Source organism: Podarcis liolepis (genome assembly GCF_965112155.1).
Source record: "Podarcis liolepis genome assembly, chromosome: 12".
Lineage (NCBI taxonomy): Eukaryota > Metazoa > Chordata > Lepidosauria > Squamata > Lacertidae > Podarcis > Podarcis liolepis.
The window spans coordinates 23,474,923-23,499,044 of record NC_139563.1 but is presented as its reverse complement, the minus strand read 5'-3'; the positions used below and the strand labels follow the sequence as shown (position 1 = coordinate 23,499,044).

General features: G+C 41.6%; 1 protein-coding gene across 14 annotated transcripts in view; it reads right to left on the bottom strand.

The window, feature by feature from the left end:
- Positions 1-24,122, bottom strand: part of NEBL (nebulette) — a 192,603-nt gene that overhangs the window by 43,995 nt on the left and 124,486 nt on the right. For 10 of the 14 annotated variants that reach the window (XR_014517564.1, XR_014517565.1, XM_083467411.1 and 7 more), the window contains 5 exons: positions 13,108-13,387; positions 12,948-13,019; positions 10,873-10,977; positions 8,477-8,587; positions 2,698-2,808 (listed from right to left, as the gene is read on the bottom strand). The exons of 3 other annotated variants lie outside the window; for them this stretch is intronic. Coding sequence is in view for 9 of the 11 variants with exons in the window: in XM_083467411.1 (XP_083323537.1) it covers positions 2,698-2,808; positions 8,477-8,587; positions 10,873-10,977; positions 12,948-13,019; positions 13,108-13,176 (468 nt within the window). In the remaining 2 variants the exon portion in view is untranslated. Of the gene's footprint in view, positions 1-2,697; positions 2,809-8,476; positions 8,588-10,872; positions 10,978-12,947; positions 13,020-13,107; positions 13,388-15,595; positions 15,674-24,122 lie in introns of all 14 variants that reach the window. One more of the 14 variants, XM_083467417.1, reaches the window with a different exon arrangement.

The window sequence follows — 24,122 nt, the reverse complement described above, 5'->3', positions numbered from 1 at the left end:
AGATCTCTAGATCCTGCCACAACATTAGCAACACAATCCTATGCATATCTATTTACGAGTGAGATTCACTGAGTTTAATGGGATTTGCTTCTAGATGAGTATAAGATGACAAACTTAATATTCTACAACCAGAAAAATTAATCATATATTGCAGAACAAGCTTTCAGGTAAACATAGCATACCAACTAAAATAATTTTGTAACTATATTTCTTGGGGGTCAGAAATGTAATTGCCATAATTTGGGGGATCATTTTGCTGGCTATAGATGTTAAGATCATTAAAATGCCCATCCCCTAAGTTATAAGCCTGGGAAATTTGACAGTATTTATTTTCCTATTATACAACTTCAGCCGACTGTGAAGCTCAGCGTGAATTCTGTTCAAGGTGGCATGAAGTCATGACGCACTAGACGATTTCAAACTGGGAGTGCAATGATATTTTTAGAAGATGACAGTCTTCATCTGTAAAAGGAAATTTCCCATTTCACACACTTAAGTTTAAGTCTGAGCAAATAATCTTAAACTCTCCCTAATCCTATTAATTATAAACTCTATGTGTAAAGGTTGGAATTAATTAGAGCACTGTAGGTAAATAAGCATTCTGCTCCTATACTGACACATAACACTCTGTTGGTAGATAAGAAAGGTTTTGGCCTGTCTACAATATGTCTACAATAGGTTTAATCTTTAAAACGAAGCTCATTAAAGCAAAAAAATTACACTCCAGGAGGGTGGATGCTTAATTTTTTTTACATTCCAATGACAAACTTTCATATTCAGAGCTGAACATGCAGCCTCATGTGAATCACAAATAACTTTATTTTTACAAAACTAGAAATCCCAAATTTAAACATTAAGTCAACTCTTCAAGAGTAAGAAAATTAACCAAGTAAGTAAATGAACCAAGTAAATGGAAAACAATAAGTATAAATTGGTATACCTGTTTCCCAATGCATGACAGAGCTATGGAACTGGAAAATTCTTTTTGTAAATAATGATGCCTGTCGCATAGCTGTAAATATTCAGCGTACTTTCTGTTTTGTTAAGTGCAAAAGCAGGTATCAGTGATTGCCTTTCATTTTGTTCTGATTTTATATTGACTCTATTTATCAGCTGCAAAAATAATATTGGGGTTGAGTAAACATTCTTAAATTTGGAGATTTCTTTTGTGTAACAAAGCCCACTATGATCTAAAGAACCACACATTTTTCCTTAATGCCACATGGCAAACAACCAAAGCCACACTATTTCACAAGCCATTTCTGGTGTAGTATAGGTGTAGTCAAAATGTTGTATGGAGTTCTAACAAGTATTAAGAAGGTGATAATTTTGCTTTCACAATTTGGGGGCCCGTTTCTACATCAGTCTTGCTTTTTCTCTCATAAGGTTGGTGCAGAATCATTTATTCCTATCTGAAAGGTAGTTCTGTGCTGCTGGTTAAAGATCATCAGTGGTCAAAGGCATGAAAGACAACTTGCAGCTCCCAGAATCCAGTTCCCTTTCCTGCCTTCATCAAAGTGGTTATGTTCATATCAAGCTCCCTTCTTTCCTCAAACCTTTTCCCCCCTACTTCTAATACCAGCCAATCACCCATTCCCACCACCCTTCTGAGTAATACCCTTCCCCACCCTCTCACTATATATAAGGATCTGGTGACTTCTGTTTCAGTGTATCTGAAGTGGATGCACACAAAAGCTCATACCAATAACAAACTCAGTTGGTCTCTAAGATGCTACTGGAAGGAATTTTTTTGTTTCTTCTCTTTTTCTGTTTTCCTTTCCCGGTGCCACTCTTTGTGTGCAGCCACTTGCAGTTGTCCTGAGACATTGTTTTAGTTTTCTCCAGTCTTCCCCTTGGTCGCCATGAAGCCCTGTGAACTGAATGTCACTCACAGTCTTTCCATTCCTCTCACTCCCTGCGTCTTGCTAAAAGAACAAACACATTCACAAAAAAACCACCCACAACACACAAATAACCTGCTTGTATCTATTCCATGGGTTGGCAAACTAAGGCCCGGGGGCCAGATCCGGCCCAATCGCCTTCTCAATCCGGCCCGTGGACGGTCCAGTAACCAGCGTGTTTTTACATGAATAGAATGTGTCCTTTTATTTAAAATGCATCTCTGGGTTATTTGTGGGGCATAGGAATTCTTTCTTTTTTTCTTCTTCAAAATATAGTCCGGCCCCCCACACCCAAGGTCTGAGGGACAGTGGACTGGCCCCCTGCTGAAAATGTTTGCTGACCCCTGGTCTTTTCCAATGTCCTTGTCTCCCTCCCTCCCTTCTTAACCTCTCTGCCCCTCTCCCATTTCTCTCTTAAGTCAGGGGACGCCATAGTGGTGCGAGTGATCACAATTGATCCCTTTGAATCCTGAATGTGATGATGGGGCGTGATGTGGAGTCTCAAGTGGAAGAGCAAATCTCTCACCCTTTATTCCATGATTCCTATTCCTGTGTATCCCCAATATCTGTACCGGAAGAGAAAAGAGGTGCCCTGCTTCACTAATGAATGCCCTCTTGCACTAGGTTGGATCTCACACACGATTTTCATACAAAGCATTTCCTATAACTAGCAAATCTTTCCCTTAAATCGTTGTATGATTAAATTCTCAAACCATGATTTCTCCAAAATATCAAAGCTACATTTCATTTCAGGCAAACACAGGAGCATCACAAATTAATAGCAGAAAATACTCACATTACTTTGGTGTTTACTGACTTCCATGGCATGCTTAACATCTGGAGGCTCCTTCATATGCGCATAACTTGATATACCCTTTTCAGCATCATGTTTTTGCTTGTAGAGAACCTGTAAATGGTATATTTTATATCATATATATCATGCAGGATATGAAGGAAGGTCAATCAGGGTTTCTTTACTTACACCATTTTATTTTTTCCTGCCGTGTCTTTTCATAAACCTAAACTATGAAGATGCAAAGAACCAGACTCTCTCTCTCTCTTTCTTTATTATCAAAAATATCTCATAATGCTCAAGTGCTCATTTGCCTTGACAATTTGTGAAGAAGCAAACTATAATCTACATTTTACAATTAGGTATCAAAATGTGCGACAGAGTGATGTAGTCAAAGACTGCATGCTTATAGATAAAAGTAGACATTTAAACCCAAGTCCACACCCAATATCCTGTCTATTGAACCAAGCTGCCTGGTACTCACTGAATCAAAGAGATCAAAATTAGAATATTTAATTTTGCACTGAAAAAATGAAAAGCAAGGCAAAAAGCAATTTAACTGTCCTTGTAAATACCGGAATAAACTGTTGGGATACATTCAAGCCAGCTACCCTGTGGGAAGGATCCTGATTAGTTTTTATGTTTGGGTATTGCTCTTTGCTTTTACTTAGAAGTCACCATTGGAAGCATTTGTATCCTTAAGGCAGAATAGAAACCACAAACAAAAACTTCAAACCAAGAAGATACATTCCGAAATGTCTTCAGTCATCTTCACTGAACCCAATGCATGCAAAAGACTGGGCTTTGGAAAGGGACCAAAGCATGCAGATTGTTTGTTGCCCCAGGCAGAGTTGTCCCTATGTTGTTTTCTAATGTAACATTGAAATACTGTTAATAATTATTGCTAATTACTTCTAAATAGTTGAATTACAGGGTTAGAAAATAAACAAGTTGCTGTACTACAGCTCCCCCTTATCTTTCAGGAAGTGGGGAAGAGTGGAAACCTTCAGCTAATTAATATAGAAGGAAAATGAAACCATCACTAAGTTTTGAATGGCTGTATTTTTATTACTTTAGCAATTACATTTATCTCTATATATATCTTTCATAGGAACACAGGTGGCACTGTGGGTTAAACCACAGAGCCTAGGACTTGCTGATCAGAAGGTCGGCGGTTCGAATCCCCACGACGGGGTGAGCTCCCGTTGCTCAGTCCCTGCTCCTGCCAACCTAGCAGTTTGAAAGCACGTCAAAGTGCAAGTAGATAAATAGGTACCGCTCCGGCAGGAAGGTAAACAGCGTTTCCGTGCGCTGCTCTGTTTTGCCAGAAGCAGCTTAGTCATGCTGGCCACATGACCCGGAAGCTGTACGCTGGCTCCCTTGGCCTATAGAGCGAGATGAGCACCGCAACCCCAGAGTCGTCCGCGACTGGACCTAATGATCAGGGGTACCTTTACCTTTATATATCTTTCATAGACCTGGCTGCATATAAGAGATATCAGATACAGTGAACTGAAATGTTGTGTGTGTGTGTGTGTGTGTGTGTGTGTGTGTGTGTGTGGGCACAAAAACACCACACCAGGTTAGAGCCAAAGTTTTCCTCCTTCTGTTGGAAAAAGGGAAGCTTTGGATTCAAACCAACTAGGTTTCTATTCTTGGCAATATGGTCCTCAATCAACAGGCATTTTACAAGGAGCTCTTGGAATACAGGCACTCAAGTGGTGTGTAACCTAATAGCAAAGATTGCAAGAAGATTTGAAAACATATTAGCCAAAGAAGGATTTGCAACTGGTAAAGATCAATGCAGATTAAAGCAAGCAAGTTTACAGCAGATCAGTAAAAGGAGGGTCTGATTTCTCACTTCACTACACAAAGATAATGCCTGAACAAAACTAATGTGAGATTCTGATGACCATCTTTTTAAATATTGACTTTTTAAAATCTCCATACAGCAATGGCTGTAGCTGTTTATTTTCAAAATAATGCACATCCGTAAGAGTCCCACAGTTTTGATATCAAAACTGCTGGGTCCACATAATTAATTTCAGACTTGGCCAAGGCCACTGTAAAGAATTTCATGGATGGGTGCAGCAAGATAAACAATACTATTGAGAAATTGCAAACAGAACTTACGATATTGCCAAGGAATGAGGAATAATAGGATCTTATTCCTGAACTTTAATTTAGCACATAGCTCAAGAACTTCATAAAGTGGTTCAGATTCACCCCAATCTCATTTTGAATCCAAACTGAATGTAAATTGTGTCCAATCAGATTTACTGAGCCAACATTTATAGATGTGAATATATGCTTTTAATTAGTTGGTATGCCATAATATTTAATACATATTTAAAAAGTTGAAAGTTCTGTTTATTCCAAAAATGGATCACACAACTATACCACCACTCTTTCTTCAATCTTGAATGAAGAACATAGGATTTCCACAATTCATCATTTTCAGAAACATTACTTCAAGCATATTTGCCAAGAGCTTGAAGAAATGTTAGCTATAAAGAAGAAAATTGAACAGTCTGTTGACATGCTCTAATTTTCTATTTTCCTTGGGTCATTTTGTTTCCCCGATAAGGATCAAGCCTTGGAATTTTCTGTCAAAGTGATGGAATGTATGTGAATCAAAACCTTTGTCCTGGTTTTTTCCCCATCATTTCCTCATTCATTTATTTCAAGCAGTTTGTCTTTCATTGTGATATTTTTAAAATACTTTGAGGAGAGCAGGAAACCTGGAAATCCGTTTCCTTGTTTTCCAGAAAAACAAAGGACCTAACTATCTGTTAACTATCATATCACAATGCTCCAAAATATGATGTTATTTATTCTGATACTGTTTTGACAGTATACAGACATAATAGGCGGCGGCAACAACAACAACAACAACATAGAAAATGGGTGCCCAGTAATCCTCTTGAAGGAAGAAATGTTGGTTTGCAAAATCTCTTTTTCATATGGAAGTCAGCTAGAATCCTCTCACAGCTATTTTGGTGCTCAGAAATTTGTTTACTTCTCCTAATGAATAAACAGTAATGCTAGTTAGGCTAATTGCTGATTAATCTCTTCAGTGCCACATTCGATGATCCCGTACATATCCTCATCCTCCTTGACCCCTCTGCTGTTTTGCTACAGCTGATTACCTTTTCTCTTCCTAATTATTTTTATAGGGAGAAGGTCTTCTGCTTTCTCTCAGCAATCTGTTTTTGGCTCTCTGCTATTCTCTTTCCACATAGTCTATTAGGGTCAACTGAGTAGCGACTAAGCTGCTAAAATGTTAGCTAGACTCTTGGGAAGATTTGTAGCTGGTTGGCAGGCCATACTGAAACTGTATTTCTCAATCGTTCCTGGAGAAATGTGGCAAGTAGGCTGCATCAGGGTTCTGTCCTGGGCCCAGTGCTGTGTTAACTTCTTGATAAAAGACTTGGGTAAAGGAAATGGGGTGAGGTGATCATCAAATTTGTAGATGTTGCCAAACTTGAAGGTATAGCTAATGGGTATGCACACTGGCCAAATAACAAGGCAAATTGGGGAGATTCATAAGTTTTTTTCCCCTCCATCAAAGTGCACTTTAAAAGAGGTACTTTTCTGTACTATTGTTGGTTGTTGTTGCTGGCAACCATCTGACTTGAGAGCCAATGGAGTGCATCACCAGGGGTGAAGTCAAACAGCTGTGTTAGCAGCACCAAAGTAATCTCCCTGGGGCACAAGCCTGGGCAGCGTGTATAGAGGTCATGGCTTGCCCTACCCCTGGCTCTTGGTCACAAGCAACATTTTTTAAAGACAAACAAACATCAAATTAGGCACTGAGCAATATAATGTTCTTTCCATCTTCTGTGACAGTACTGTAAGTCATGGAGGTCACTGGAGCCACAATAAATATAGAGAAAAGGCAAGGAAAGCAAGAGGGAGCAGAATATAAATATTATCATTTTATTCCCTCCAGCGTATGTCAAACTTGTCTGTGCACGAACACTGCACTTTTGGAAGATGCGAGTCTAGATGAGGGTGGTTTGGGAAGGGACAAATCTCAGCTCTGCTGTAAAACCACCATCTTTCATTTTCCTTGCAGGCATAGTTTTTGGGAAACCCAACAAGAGGAAATTATTCCACTTTCCCTGGCTTTTGCAGCAGAATGCAGTGATTTATGTTACAAATGGGAAATAAATGTGTCTGCAGGTTTTACATTTTCATGCTACATCTAATATATATTATGTATGTCCTCTTTTTAAAAAAGGATGTGTGTTTCAGAATAAATGTTTTAATAGCAGTTTCATTATTTAATTATTTAGGAATATGTTTTATACGAGGAACATCAATAAGACAGAGCTGCATTAACAAACTTTATTTTAATCTTCTAGTCAGTTTTTTATTGTATCTGTTCTGTTGTATCACTGAAGTGGGGGGCGGGATGTACTATATAAAACTGTATGCTACGCTGTTTTGGAACAGGGCCAGAAAAGAAATGCATTGACAGCCAGATAAATTATGTTAATCTCATTTATAAATCAAACTAAGTATGTTATTTAAAAACATTCTGTAATTTACTGCTATCACAATAGAAAGCTCACTTAAACTCTTAACTCTTTGCAACCAGCAATTTTAAGAGACTGTATTGATTACAGATTTACCTGTTACTGCGCTGATCTAGATTGTTATAAGCTGTTTATTATACATCTGTTTCTCACAACCGTGATTGCAATTTCCTGTTTCCGCCTGCTTGTGGATACTTAAGGTGTACAAATCAAAGTCTATTTTTCGAATGTCTTCAGATTTCAAGCAGTATCGCTAAGAGCGAATGTTTTTCTCCCTTGCAAAAATCATAGCTGCCTTTCTTAAAACAATTTATTCTAGATTGAGATTTTTAAGGTCACTCTTCCTGAATAACATACATATAATAAGGAATGAGTATGAAAAGTCTTGTTTATATTTAAAAAAAGAGTATGGTTGTTCTTTCTTGGCACCTCAAATGAGACAGCAGTGAGATGGCTCATGTGAAAAACACATCTTTGAACCCAAACAAATTGTATAATTTCCTTTTTCTGGGTTAGGTGCTCAAATGTGTGGAGTGGCAGCCTAGCTTCAAACATTAATTGTCCAGAACCACTTTGATCTGGCTTATGAAGCAGGTTTGAGGCAGAAGCTGCCTTGCTCACCCTGGCTGACTTAAACTTTATACCAGGAGATAGTCAGGAATGTGCAACCTTGCTGATTCTCCTGGATCTCTTATCAGCTTCCAGTGCCATTGATCATGATGGACCTTCTGGGTCTTCTGTCTAGATTGGGAACTGGAAGAATCAAGCTGCAATGGTTTTGTTCCTATCTGAGTGGAAGAATCCAGAAAGTGGTGCTGGAAAATGTTTACTCCACCCTGTGGTATGGGTGCAATGGGTGCCACTAAGTTCTAGGTTGTGTCCTATGTCATTTTACCATTGTCACAGAACTGCTGGTAGAGGCCGTTCAGAGAATTCGTGAAGTGGGAGAACTAGCCAGTCTTACCAGTTACTAACATTGCTGCAGACAGAACACTTCAGGGTGGATCATAGAGTAACTTGTACACTGGGACTCTGGGGAGGAGTAGGACTACTAGACACATTTATGGGAGGCATGGAAAGGAATGGATAGAATGATTGACAGCTAACAAGTGGAGGCAGAAGGCCCCAACAAGTACCCTAAAGGGGGGGTGCTTCCTCCATGTGCATAAGCATGTGTACCCGCAGGAAATGGATCGGGCTGCTTAAATATACAGTATACATATTTTTTAAATAAAAATTACTTTGCTCTGAAGCTGCGTAACTTCTTTTGCGAACACGCTGTCAATTGTGGCTGGCATCTGCTGATAGATTGAGTTGGAGAGGTCTTTCTTTGCACCTGCTTTGTATTGTGTCTAGAAGGAAGAGAAATAATGCAGCAATTATTTCAAACAGATTAAAAAGACATTTAGGACGAAAGGTTCAACATTATGCCTTTTGACAACTGGATATAAAAATAGATTTTGCCCATCTCTGCTGATAAATCTTTATAGACATATCTTTGAGATTCTGATTGCAGCATTAAAAGTTTTTGTCTATGGTAAGCAGTTATCTTCACAGAATTTGTGGCAGACCCAGTTGAAAGAGTTAATGTAATAATATATATATTTTTAACCATATCTGCTCCACTGGAGAGGCTCCCTTTTGTTTTCCAACTTCCATGACAGCCTCCACTCACCAATCCTGCTTCGTTTCTATTTACTGACCCTCTACAGACCAACCCAACTGAAGAACTCTATGTGATATATCCTACATGTGGAAGCCCAATGTTGTCCACCAGAGTTTTGTTTTCCTTGTGTTTGCTATATTAAATAAAGATATTTTTTAAATAAATAAAAAGGGGAATGTAGGGGGATGTAGGTGAAGGCATTTCTTTCACAACCATTCAAAATTCTCAAACATGCACAAAGTCTGGAACATATTTTGATGTAAAACCTTTATGCAAAACCACACACTCTGCCCTGAATATTGTGGAATTTTGTTGTGTGTGTGTGTGTGTGTGTGTGTTCACTATAGTCCATAAATATTTCTTGCATTGCCAAAACAAATAATGTTGAAGTGTTTGACTTGCATCTGGAATCAGTAAGACCCAAACAATATACACATAAAAATACAGAATGGCACACATATTGAGTATCTATAAATAGATCAAAGCACCTAAGTATTATGAGCTAGCACCCAACAGATTTATACTTGGTACATCAATAACATATTAAATAAATTAGAATTGCTAATTTTGTATCCATTTTACAGATTACTCTCTTGCACAATCTAACAATTCAATTTTTCGGCCAAACTTGGATTCTAAAATAATTCTAGCATGTTACTTGAAATCATGCAGTATCAATTTCCACTAATGTGTTTTTGAATTAAGAGTCCTATAAAAGTGACAGTTTCCAGAGGAACAGCCATGTTAGTCTGTTGCAGCAATTAAAGACTTTATTATGGAAAAACAAAAAAATTCCTTCCAGTAGCACACTTCTTCAGATACCATCTGAAGAAGTGTGCTTGCACACGAAAGCTCATACCAAGAACTAACTTAGTTGGCCTTTAAGGTGCTACTGGAAGGAATTTTTTTGTTTTGACTATGGCAGACCAACACGGCTACCTATCTGTAACTTTATTATGGAATAAACTTTTGTGGACACTGATCCATGTGCCTGGGAGGAGAGGGGGCAGTCTCAGTAATTCTGGGTAAGGGGAGGCATGGTGTGGTAGGTGGGCAAGCCAGATAAGCAGTTAGTGACAGTGCCATGTGCCATGGGCCAGCCCCTCCTCCAACCTGGGGCACTGTGATTGTCCTATCAGCCAGCCCTTGGGTCTGCGGCTGCTGCTGTTGAATGCCAAGTCAACTCTGAATAAGATCTTCCTCATCCATGATCTGATTGTGGATGAGGGGGCCGATCTGGTCTGTATCTCTGAGACCTGGGCAGGTGAGCAGGGTGGCACAGGCTATGTCCACCTGTATAGTCAATGCAGCATCAGGGAAGACTTGAGGGACAGGGGGAAGGAGTTGCTGTGGTTCATAGAAATGCCATTGCTCTGTCAAGGCTCCCTGTCCAGTTGAGAGGGATCTAGAATGTGTGTTCCTGGCACTAAGTAATCAGTACAGATTAGGGATTCTGCTCATTTACCTCCCACTTCACTGCCCAGCAGTCTCCCTACCTGAGCTGACAGAGCTGATCTCAGAGGCAGTGTTGAGGACCCCCAAACTGCCTGTTCTGGGGGACTTCAACATCCATGCCAAGGCTACTGGCTCTGGAGTGGCTCAGGACTTCACGGCTGCCATGACACCATGAGTCTGTCCCAACATGTGATCAGTTCAACGCAAGTGGCAGGCTACACTCTGCAGGCCAGTTGCCAATCTCCCCTTCTTGGGCAAGGTTCTTAAGTGGGTGGTTGCAGACCAGATCAGGCACTCTTGAAGGAAACTGTCCTGTATGATGACCTCTGTCAGGAGAGAAGCAGGAATATGTATCCCTGTCAATTCTCCTCAGTGGCTTTGGATACCATCAACCATAGTATCCTTCTAGAGCTTGCTGTCTGAGTTTGGAGTGGGTGGAAGTACTGGAACTGTAAATATTGCCACTCTGGGACTGTACATATTGCCAAACAATTTCCCAAATATTCTGTGCCTTACCTCAGAAATAAAGGCAGAGATGTTTTTCACATGCTTTAGCTGAGGGGTGTCAGTAACAAATATGCACTGGCCTTTAGATTTTTCATATGCTCCTTTATAATGGACCTGTAAATGAAGAATAGGATTGGAAAGGAGAAACAGAAAATAGTGTGTGCATGTATAAACTGTGTATAAACTGTTGGCCAGTGTTGAACCTTGCTGTAGTGCAAGACAAGCAAGCATGGTCTCATTGGGGGGCCAGGGTGCAGATTCCAACCAAGCAGATACCGACCCCACACTTGGGTTTGCTGTGGTCAATCCTCCCCCTCAAGCCCCTTATGGGGAGCCCCTATACTATGTTGATCCTGAGCAATGCCATTTCCACCCTCATACAATGTTCTTCCGCCTATGAATTTCACTGAGGAAAGGTAGAAAAAGCCCCAACTAAGTGCTTATCAGGTTGAGAGAGAAAAATTCATTTCCGGCCCAAAATTGCTCAGTGAAGGCTCTATCCTGAGGGTGGGTGTGCCGAAATCTCTCAAACAAAATGGCTGTGATATCCAGGGGAAGCAGCCTTATATAGACTTTCCCCTCCTCTCTTCAGCAAGGGCTCATGGGAAAGCTTTTTCCCATGAGCCCATCACACAGAGAATATACTGGGTAAAATCTTGCCCCAGTATTTTGCTGCAATCTATGGGCCACAGCGCTGTCGGGCAAAGGCATCCCATGCTTTTACCTTATATGTACCTCATTCAGAAAAGGAAACACAAAGCTTGAATCAGTGCTAGGAACTGGACATCAGAGAGATGTAAAGTGGCTAGATGAGGACACTTAAACATTTCAGTTATCATCACTATGCTCATAATGGCAGAAATCCAACAGACTTCCATTAAGCCAGTGAAAAGAGCTTTAGAAATCAATGATCTAGAGAAGAAGGTTCTTCATGGATATTCACTGTGGATCTGACAAGTTTCAATTTTGTGTATGTGATAAAAGCAGCAACACCACCCAACTTAAGGCACAATCCTGTTAAAGTTAAGCACAATTAAGTCTCGTTGTTTTGAACAGAAGACAGTTAAGCAAGTGACCAACCATGCCACTGAAATTAGTGGGTCTCAAGGAAAAACTAATACTATGGCCATAATACAGCCATAGTTAATAATTTTCATATGTTCAAGATGGCTTCAGTATATTGTCTCAAGGCAGTTAAATATTGTTATCACCCTTTCACAGATGGTCGCACTGAACCTGAGAGATGATGGTATGGCCAATGGCTACCTCAGTGGAATCACAGTTGTGCTGACATTTATTTATTTGTTTAGTAAAATATTTTAACTCTGCCTTTCTTTCAAAGAGAAATCCAGAGCAGCTAATAAAATTTAAACACATATACAACATCAGAATATATTTTTTTAAAACAATAAAAACAAAAGGTGTAAAAACAGCAGCAAGGACCTCCAATAATAATAAAAAATGCAATGCCCCAAATGTCTTCCTAAAGAACCACATACTGTCCAAATGGCACAGACCATGCAATGATGAAGCCAGTCATGTCTCCATAGGGAGGTTTTTCGGTGGCTTAAGTGACATGACAAAGATGAGTTCTCTATCTCAAACCCACCAAAAGAATGCCTGAAGCCAAGACTCGTTTGCTCTGAAATGCACCAGCTCCATCTGAGCAATGATGTCGCAGAAAACAACATTCAGAGTTGTTGTGAAAAGGAGTCACTCATTGCTCAAATTCAACCTTCATGATGCCACTTTAAAGCCAACTTCTAAAAAAAATTCGGCTCCACATTATGTAAAACCCCACCACAATTTGTTAATGTATTCTGAATCAGCTTCTACTGACAACTTAGAAACGTTGGAACACTTTGCAAAGAAAAGGGAAAACTGAAAATGGCAAAAGCCAGTTTCACAATGCCGTTTTAAAGGGAAACCGCTAACCCTTTCACAAATATGCATACATATTTTTCAGGAACAAATTGGCCATTTCTACTTAAAGCCTTGGATGCATGCTTTTAAAATCTTGTCTAGCTGAAACATGACCAAAAATTTAATAAGGAATTAATACACTACTAAGAACCTTTACTTACGTCACTTATCATTTCAGTGCACCTTCTGGCAAGCTCCATGTTTCTATCCTCAATAACAGGCTTAAGGAACACCTATAGTAGAAAGAAGGCATGCCAAAAATGAGAACAAATCACATAATGAATTCCCTAGCACTTTACAGAATGTATCAGAACCACCCACCTTTGCCTCAGAGTTCTCATCCTCCTCCTCACTTCCATTCTCCCTAGATTCTTGAAACGGCATTCTCATTTCTTCCGTTCAGTTAGAAAAATGGCAAAGTTCAGTAAGGTAAAACAGCTTGCACTCTACAACTTGTTGAATGCCTATGCTGGTCTGCTTCTACAGTGAGCTTAACGTCCCCATGGTTTTTCCCTTATTTAGGCAGTACTTCAAGGGTCTTATCTGAACAATTCAGCATGAGTGGAGTGAAAGGCGTCACAAATGTCCTTGCTATAGTGACCTAAAAACAAAAAAATAAAAAGAGTGAATACTTCCTTGCAACCAAGCTTAAAATATCTAAAACTGCGCTTGAGAATATTGAGCTTTAAACAAAAGTCTGCCCCATAATTTTGTAAAATTGGCAGGATTGCAAAATTCTCAGGAGTGTGTATATGAACTACAGGAGTGCTAGTTGTGCACATGCGAATCCAAGTACACAGTTGCAACAACACCTCAAAAATACAATGTTATAGGTTTGAGGGGGGACTGCCCTAAACCCTAGAAATTAATAAAACTGTGTGATTTTTATTATTTGGGGTATTGGAGTATTTGGAGTATAATTTGGAGCCAGTGGCTCATCTGGGATAGTGGTGTTAGTATTACAAAAGGTATTGATGGCCCAGTCTAAGAGGAATCTTGGGCCTGGGCAGACAGAGGTTGCCAAGGTGGGGGAGGTGACAGGAAAAGAGTGTCTTTATCAAGGTGTGATGGGAAGAAGAAGGCAGAACAAAGGGAGGTATCTATCTTGGGCAGTCTGCCTGCAGTCTGGCTGGGAGAGGTACTTTGGGCTGCTGTGCTTCACTGCTGTGGGGAACAAGCCCCTCTTGAGATAACTATGCTGTAAGATCTAGACACCCTCCACCTAAATTCAGGTGTAAATACGTTCTTGTTTTTAAATCGTATTTCTTAAAGCTACAACATCCTCTGCCACACCTTCAATTTTCCAAAGGAACACAGACCCTGATTGAGGGCCAAGACCCCAGGAATCCCATGCACAGCTCAGCAGGGATCAGAGACCATTGACCAACTATGTCAAACCCCCACTGCTAATTACAAGACTGTCTTGTATACAAACAGCAGACATAGCTTTCTGCTATTCCTACAGATTTCCCAGAAAGCTGTATAGTTCAAATACCGGGAGAGGGGAGTGTAGTTGTACAGTAAACCTACATTACATTTTGAAACATTTTCCCGAAAAGACTCTTGTCATTTTCAATGAAGGCAACCTGGTTTACTTAACAGGTGAAAGTTACAATATGGTAAAAGCATACTAAAATCCTTCTAAAATATACTGTGAAGAATTTTTAAAAAGCGGTTCTACAGAATGACTTTGATGGTACAATAATACTGCATTGGGATACCAGCCAGGGCAGCATTTACAGTACCCTCTGTTGGTGTTGTGGACTAAGTGCCTAAGTGCTGAGCTAGAAATACTCTGTAGTTTGTCCTACTTTCCCTGCTATCCCTTTCCCATACATGAACTTGCTGAAGGTTCATTTTCCCGTGTTTACTTATCTGGGGTTGTTCTTGCTTTCTAGACGCACTGAATATATCATTCCAAGAGGACACAGAGTACTCATCTGTGTGCTCGTGTTCTTGACACACCTTCCCAGAGCCTATCAAGGTGGCAATGTGCCCTACTTTATAGAGGACAGTACTCTGTTTGAAGGGCAGACAGAATACAAGGAATACCCTGTTGGAAGGGATGCTTGGGTCCAAGTCAAGTAGAACCAAATGAAGGGAATGCAAAGTTAAAGTGTTGGCCCAGGATCTAGGAAACATCACTTTCAGGTTTTTTGGTTTGTTTTTGGTTTTTTGTTTCTCATTATTCCAGCCTGAAAGTCTAGAATAATTTCTGCAACAGCTTGTGATTTATTTTTTTTAAGTCCTCATAAAAACTCTTTTAAACGTTTTGATATGCATTTTTTCCAAATATTCACACTTTTGCAAAGCAATGTTTTTTAGTATAATGCGTTTTTGCATGTTATTTTCAACTATGCATTTTTAAATGAGCTCTTTACCATACTGTTTGCATTTTTAATATACATTACTATGTATTATGGAGAACTGGAGTGGAAATTTTGAACGATGGCTATGGTTAAGTCTGCATATTATTTTGGAAACTGCAAATTAGGTAAGTTTCTCCTCCATTCCCAGATAGAAGGGCCCAATGGTACCATCACTAGGTATGGCTATTCCAGGCTCTGCGAGTATTTGGCTGCCTAGGCAGATGACTACAATTCTACAGCTCATCACATTCAAGCACAGTTCTGACACTAGCAGTTCTTGTCCTAACATCCTTTCTCCACCAGTGCTTCTCCCCCGAAATTGCCTTGCCCAGCTATTACTCTCCTGGTGAGACCTCCAAGGCTACAAGTAAACTTATTGAGAGAAAAATGGCTGGGGGAGGCTGTTTCAAGGACACGTTTGGCACCGCACTCTTTCCTACCTTTCACTGTAAATCTCCTCCACATGGCTTTATAGGCTGTCAGCACAATCCACATGCTAACACAGGCTGACCCTAACCCTGGAGAGAAACGAGGATGTCATTCCAGAGAACTGACATAAAATGAATTGACAATGTAATGGCTAGCAATAATTAGGTAAAGGGAAGTTAGGCTCCCTACGAAGAACGCTACCCAACAAGGAAACATGGTTACCTTGACAACAGGGAGATGGTGATAAATATGGCTCTTTCTTGCAACCTCCTGAAAAACATAATTCTGCCTACACATTGTCAAATATCTATTTTACAGTTGCCATACTACATTCCAACACATGCAGCTGCAGCAGCTCTGTGAGTACAGTTAGCATATTTTAGGATCTAAATGACAATTTAATGCCGGTAAAAAAAAGGTTGTATACCCAGCAATATATATATATATATATATATATATATATATATATATATTTGCTTTCGTAGATTTTCACGGGTACAGGAATGCAGGTTTTGGTGTCTTCGGGTGTCTTCCCGTGTAAGAGTTGGGGTGTCTAGGCGACGTTTCGACGAGGTCTCACTCGTCATCTTCAGGCTGGTGCTTACGGCTTCTTGTTACTGGAACAGAGCAGGATCTCAGTGTTTGAGTTCCTATAAATACTGTTGAGGGGGTGTGGTGTATTCTGGGCAGAGAGGAAGTTCCCAGGATAGTGTGACTTTTCTTCTTTTGTTCCTTAATTACTTGAGGGATATCTTGAGTGATTTCTTGAGTGATATTCTGAGTACCACTTAGGAGGGTCATTAAGAGTGGATTAGTTGCTAAAGCTTTCGTGTCTTGACCTCTTGAGCTTGTGAAGAGTTTTTCTGAGAAGATGGCTGTACTGCACTTAGTTGTGTTCTGGCTTGGCTTCGTGTATAGGGGCGAGCTGTGGTTTTGTGCCCTGTGCCAGTCAGATCTGTGTAGGGATTGCAGGGGGGTGTAGCATCCGGAGGTGCCACTATGGTTTGGCTACTGGATGGTGTCTGTAATTTATCTGTGGAGAGGGTCTGGGTTTGGGTCTGGTGTGGTTGATTGGTGATGGTGTTCTGTGTGCCTCTGGTTCTGGTGTCGGTTTTTGTGGGGAGGGCTAATTTCCAGATGTCTGGCAGGCGGGACGTGTCGTCACGCTTGTTCATGTTGTGAGGGTGTTTCTCTATCTCGATGGCTTCCATGATTATTCTCTTGTGGTGATGTTCCATGTTAAAGAGCAATTTGGAATCTGCAAAATTAATTTCGTGTCCTGTTTCTTTCATGTGTTGGAAAAGAGAGGAGGTTTTTTCTTCTTTTTTGACGGCATTCTTGTGTTCTGCGATACGTGCATTTATTCGTCTGTTTGTTTGTCCAATGTACGTGGCTGGGCAGACTTTGCAGGGTATTTCATAGACCCCTTGGTTTTCCAACTGGATTTTATCTTTGGGGTTTCTGAGGATATTGGCTATTTTTTGGTTGGTGCAAAAGGCTGTTTTGATATTGTGTTTATGGAGGATTTTGCTAATTTTATCTGTAGTGCCCTTGATATAAGGAAGGAGGGCCATGCCATTGTTTTCTTCTGTGTCTTGGTTTTTGGGGGGTGTTTCTTTTTGGATTAGCTTCGTAACCCTGTTTTGCTGGTATCCATTGGCGATTAACACATTTGAGAGATTCTGTAACTCAGTTGTCAAGTGGTCTTTGTCAGCCAGGCGTTTGGTTCTGGAGATGAGAGTCTTGGCTACGGAGTTTATTTGTGCAGGGTGGTGGTGTGATTGTGCATGTAAGTAGCGGTTGGTGTGTGTTTTTTTCCGGTAGATGGTGTGTCCTAGGGAGCCATCAGGTTTTTTGTAGATTAGGACGTCAAGGAAGGGAAGTTGGTTGTTGGCTTCTATTTCCATAGTGAATTGTATTTTGGGGTGTAGGCTGTTGAGATGTGTGAGGAAGCTATCTAGTTTTTCTTTCCCGTGTGGCCAAATTACAAAGGTGTCGTCAACATATCTGAGCCAAAGTTTGGGTTTGTGTTCTGACTTGTCTAAAGCATTGGTTTCAAAGTGTTCCATGTACAGATTTGCGATGACCGGTGAGAGGGGTGATCCCATAGGTGCTCCTTCTATCTGTTTGTATCTTTGTCCATTGTGGATGAAGTACGTGTTGGTTAGGCAGTGGTTGGTCAGGTCCAGGATGTATTCGGGGGGATTGTATTTGTTTTGGATGGCTGTCAAGGCTTCATTAATGGGCACTTGTGTGAAGAGAGATACAACATCGAAGCTCACAAGTAGGTCATCGGGATGTAGGTTTTGCTTCTTTATTGTTTCTATGAACTGGAAGGAGTTAGTAACGTGTGAAGCGATGGATTCTGCATAGGGCTGAAGTTGCTTAGCGAGAAATTTAGCGAGATTTTGTAGAGGTGAGCCTATGGAGCTGACTATTGGTCTGAGTGGTGTTCCTTCTTTGTGTATCTTGGGGAGACCGTAGAGTTTGGGGCATCTGGATGATTTTTCTCTGGGGATGATTCTTAGCTGGATTTCTTCACTGATAGGAGAGGCTTTTATTTTGGATTTGGTGGTTTTTTCCAGATAGGTGGTGGGATCTGTTTTTATAGGTTGGTAGGTAGGGTCTTGGAGTAGATTTGATAGTTTTGCTTGGTAGTCCGATGTGTTCATCACAACAGTGGCATTACCTTTGTCTGCTGGGAGAATGATTATGTTGTTGTCTTTCCTCAGGTTGGTGAGTGCTTTCTGTTCTTCTTTGTGTAAATTGCTTTTGGGTGGTTTGCTGGAGCAGAGGATGTTGGTGACATCAAGTCTGATTTTATTGGCTTCATCTGGGTTGATTTTGGTTAGGCTAGCTTCGACTCCGCATATGATGTTTTCCGTGGGGATGCGTCTCGGGGCGACTGCAAAGTTGAAACCTTTGGAGAGTACTTTGGTTTCAGTTGAGGTGAGGATCCTGTCTGATATGTTATGTACTGTTTGTTTCATGGGTTGTTGTGGAGGGTGGCTGGGCTTCTGGCGTTTCTCTAGTTTGTGGAGTTTGTTGGTGTGTCTGTCTGTCTTGTGTGAGGTCTCAGTTTCAGCTCTCCAGACGGCTAGTTGTTTGCATTTGTCCCAGAGTGCAGGGTGGATTTTGTTACAGAGTTTGAGGTGAAGAGTGAGCAGATCTTTGTTGGTTTGGTTTAGTAGGTATCTTTTCTTATGTATTTCGTTTCTGATTAGGGATAGTTCAGTTCGTTTCAGGATCCTTTCGGTAGCTGGGGTTTTAGAGTGGAATTTCAGTTGGAAGCATGTGGGAATTAAGTTGTTGTCTCGGCAGTTGCGTAGGAACAAGAGATCACATAAGATGGTGGCTCTTCGGATTTCTAGTTTCTCGTAGGTTCTTGTCAGCTGGAAGGTTTCCTCCCCGTAGAGGTGAGATATTTGCTTTCGTAGATTTTCACGGGTACAAGATACCTACTAAACCAAACCAACAAAGATCTGCTCACTCTTCACCTCAAACTCTGTAACAAAATCCACCCTGCACTCTGGGACAAATGCAAACAACTAGCCGTCTGGAGAGCTGAAACTGAGACCTCACACAAGACAGACAGACACACCAACAAACTCCACAAACTAGAGAAACGCCAGAAGCCCAGCCACCCTCCACAACAACCCATGAAACAAACAGTACATAACATATCAGACAGGATCCTCACCTCAACTGAAACCAAAGTACTCTCCAAAGGTTTCAACTTTGCAGTCGCCCCGAGACGCATCCCCACGGAAAACATCATATGCGGAGTCGAAGCTAGCCTAACCAAAATCAACCCAGATGAAGCCAATAAAATCAGACTTGATGTCACCAACATCCTCTGCTCCAGCAAACCACCCAAAAGCAATTTACACAAAGAAGAACAGAAAGCACTCACCAACCTGAGGAAAGACAACAACATAATCATTCTCCCAGCAGACAAAGGTAATGCCACTGTTGTGATGAACACATCGGACTACCAAGCAAAACTATCAAATCTACTCCAAGACCCTACCTACCAACCTATAAAAACAGATCCCACCACCTATCTGGAAAAAACCACCAAATCCAAAATAAAAGCCTCTCCTATCAGTGAAGAAATCCAGCTAAGAATCATCCCCAGAGAAAAATCATCCAGATGCCCCAAACTCTACGGTCTCCCCAAGATACACAAAGAAGGAACACCACTCAGACCAATAGTCAGCTCCATAGGCTCACCTCTACAAAATCTCGCTAAATTTCTCGCTAAGCAACTTCAGCCCTATGCAGAATCCATCGCTTCACACGTTACTAACTCCTTCCAGTTCATAGAAACAATAAAGAAGCAAAACCTACATCCCGATGACCTACTTGTGAGCTTCGATGTTGTATCTCTCTTCACACAAGTGCCCATTAATGAAGCCTTGACAGCCATCCAAAACAAATACAATCCCCCCGAATACATCCTGGACCTGACCAACCACTGCCTAACCAACACGTACTTCATCCACAATGGACAAAGATACAAACAGATAGAAGGAGCACCTATGGGATCACCCCTCTCACCGGTCATCGCAAATCTGTACATGGAACACTTTGAAACCAATGCTTTAGACAAGTCAGAACACAAACCCAAACTTTGGCTCAGATATGTTGACGACACCTTTGTAATTTGGCCACACGGGAAAGAAAAACTAGATAGCTTCCTCACACATCTCAACAGCCTACACCCCAAAATACAATTCACTATGGAAATAGAAGCCAACAACCAACTTCCCTTCCTTGACGTCCTAATCTACAAAAAACCTGATGGCTCCCTAGGACACACCATCTACCGGAAAAAAACACACACCAACCGCTACTTACATGCACAATCACACCACCACCCTGCACAAATAAACTCCGTAGCCAAGACTCTCATCTCCAGAACCAAACGCCTGGCTGACAAAGACCACTTGACAACTGAGTTACAGAATCTCTCAAATGTGTTAATCGCCAATGGATACCAGCAAAACAGGGTTACGAAGCTAATCCAAAAAGAAACACCCCCCAAAAACCAAGACACAGAAGAAAACAATGGCATGGCCCTCCTTCCTTATATCAAGGGCACTACAGATAAAATTAGCAAAATCCTCCATAAACACAATATCAAAACAGCCTTTTGCACCAACCAAAAAATAGCCAATATCCTCAGAAACCCCAAAGATAAAATCCAGTTGGAAAACCAAGGGGTCTATGAAATACCCTGCAAAGTCTGCCCAGCCACGTACATTGGACAAACAAACAGACGAATAAATGCACGTATCGCAGAACACAAGAATGCCGTCAAAAAAGAAGAAAAAACCTCCTCTCTTTTCCAACACATGAAAGAAACAGGACACGAAATTAATTTTGCAGATTCCAAATTGCTCTTTAACATGGAACATCACCACAAGAGAATAATCATGGAAGCCATCGAGATAGAGAAACACCCTCACAACATGAACAAGCGTGACGACACGTCCCGCCTGCCAGACATCTGGAAATTAGCCCTCCCCACAAAAACCGACACCAGAACCAGAGGCACACAGAACACCATCACCAATCAACCACACCAGACCCAAACCCAGACCCTCTCCACAGATAAATTACAGACACCATCCAGTAGCCAAACCATAGTGGCACCTCCGGATGCTACACCCCCCTGCAATCCCTACACAGATCTGACTGGCACAGGGCACAAAACCACAGCTCGCCCCTATACACGAAGCCAAGCCAGAACACAACTAAGTGCAGTACAGCCATCTTCTCAGAAAAACTCTTCACAAGCTCAAGAGGTCAAGACACGAAAGCTTTAGCAACTAATCCACTCTTAATGACCCTCCTAAGTGGTACTCAGAATATCACTCAAGAAATCACTCAAGATATCCCTCAAGTAATTAAGGAACAAAAGAAGAAAAGTCACACTATCCTGGGAACTTCCTCTCTGCCCAGAATACACCACACCCCCTCAACAGTATTTATAGGAACTCAAACACTGAGATCCTGCTCTGTTCCAGTAACAAGAAGCCGTAAGCACCAGCCTGAAGATGACGAGTGAGACCTCGTCGAAACGTCGCCTAGACACCCCAACTCTTACACGGGAAGACACCCGAAGACACCAAAACCTGCATATATATATATATATATATATTCATTTGCTACATAGAATGCTTTGCTTTGCAGGCACTCCTTGATCAAACCATATGAAACTTTAGGTTTCACAATTCATCGGGAGGGGCGGAATTATGAACACTTAAATAGAAACAGGCTTTTGTGGTGCATAGTTCAGGAACACACAGTGTAAGCTCAAGAGATAATATGCATCAAAATTTCCAAATTAAACCTGAAACTAGGCAGACCAAGTGGTCGGACGTAGTATAAGGCAACTTCCTCTGCTCCCGAGTTCCTGTTGGGAACTTGCATCTCTATGAAGCCTTGGGACTATCCGCCCAGTGTCTCATGAAGCATCACACTGTAGATGTCTTACAATACTTCAGTTTCAAAAATGGAATTGGGGCTACAAAATCCAGACTCCTGCCCTAGAGCATTATCCATGCAAGCTACTGACACAGCCCATTCACTGTCCCACTTCCATGAAGAAGCACACAAGGCTTTGGATTGTCACCCTTCAAGGGAGCAGAGCTCCGATTGGCTGGAGGGTTAGCATGCTTTTTGTCTTCATCCTGAATGGGATCTAAATCATGAGTTTTCATTGATTAAATTGGCTGTTTTGGTCATAAAGGAACTTTGGTAGAAGAGCCAGGGCAGATATGGCTTTTCAAAATGGCCTTTAGCTCCTATTTTTTCAAGGATAAAAGCTTAAAGGGTAAAGGATCCCTGGACGGTTAAGTCCAGTCAAAGGTGACCATGGGGTGTGGCGCTCATCTCGCTTTCAGGCCAAGGGAACCGGCACTTGCCTGGTGGTTGGCTGTGCCTATTTTGTGATAGGCTGCCATAATGCAAAGTGAAGATTATGAATGGTCTGAGGCCAATAACATCTCTGAACAAGGTAACACGTTTGGTGACCCTCCATCACCTATTTACTACTGCATGAAATTGACATATATCTGGTTACTTAGTAATGGGAGATATAAAATGTAGACATTGAATGCAACAGATCAAAGAGAGAGGGGGGAAGCCTCAAAATGGCACTACCTGTCTTTTTCCTTTCCCCACCCTCCCTCTCCCTTTCTCATGACAACCTAGGAGCAATCTAAGGACATCTGCCAAGACTGGTACAGTAGGCTACCAAAGCCAGCCAAAGAACCCAATGGTTTTGAGCTGTTCTACTACTGCTTTCCATACTGCTTCAGAGATGCCGCCAGTTTTGAGAGCCCTGGACAAGGAGCCCTGTGTGCCAGGGCTGTCTTAAGCATATGCGACGCTGGAGTGCAAAGATCCGCCCAGTGCCCCCCCCCCCAGGTTGCCTAGTCCCAGACACGGAGAGCAGAGCCAGCTGGCCGCCTCAGCATCTCGCTGGCTCGCTCACCCCCAAACTCACGCCACAGAAGAAGAGCCCACCACAGCACTCCAACCGATGGGCGGGCTCTTCCTCGGACTCAACTCTCGGGCCCCAGACTCTTGGCCTGGCGCCCCTAAGAGCCCGGCGCCCAGGTGCCCCGCACCCCTAGTGCCTATGGGTAAGACGGCCTTGGTCACCTGTGTGCTGGTCAACTTCCTTGCCATCTACACTGTATTGGCCACCCTGCTCTTTTCCATTACTCCTGCCACTGCTACCACCCCTGATGCTTGCTTTTTTGGATGGCTGAATGGTTAAGGCCCCTGTATTTTTAATTCTCCAAAATGCTGGTAGGCAGATGTGAATCCTAAGGCATTTCTGTGGAAACAATGGAGTGTGGGTGGCTGCAGATGGCCCAGCACATAACTTCATTTTCTAGTGCGCGTAGTGACTTGCTGGCGCCCAATCATTTTGGGTATCATTTCACTTTAGAGTCACTTTTTGCTGTAGACACAGACAACTTTCTCACTTAAAGAAGGAGAGCTTGCACATCTTCAGAGTACTGGACATACGTTGCACTGAAGACGTATTGAAGAGACAGTGAGTTGACTTTCTTATGGGGAAAGCAAGTTTAAAGCTAAATGTGCTTTAGGCAGTTTAGGTGGCAGGGGACTCTTTAAATAGTTTAGGGATCTGTCATGGTTTGCTCTGGTGTGGATCTGTCATGGTATCTCATGACTGGGCAGCTGTTTGTTTAGTGGAGGGATAAGACAAGTTTATAATAAGGGACTTGTTCTCTGCCAGATAATGTCAAAGATTCCCCATGGGCATCTTTTTGAATTTTCTGCATCTGTAATGCATATGGAGAACATACATTAACTTTTAATTTCATGGACCTTTTGGCCCTAGGTGCATGTGTATAGTTTCATAGGTCTGGAAAAGCAAGCTCTAGCCCACAACAGTGATTGCCACAATAACTCTGTTAATCTTCAAGGTACCACAAGTTATATTTCCTGCAACAAGTGAATATGGCGACACCTTCAGAAGCTGTCTTGAATATTATC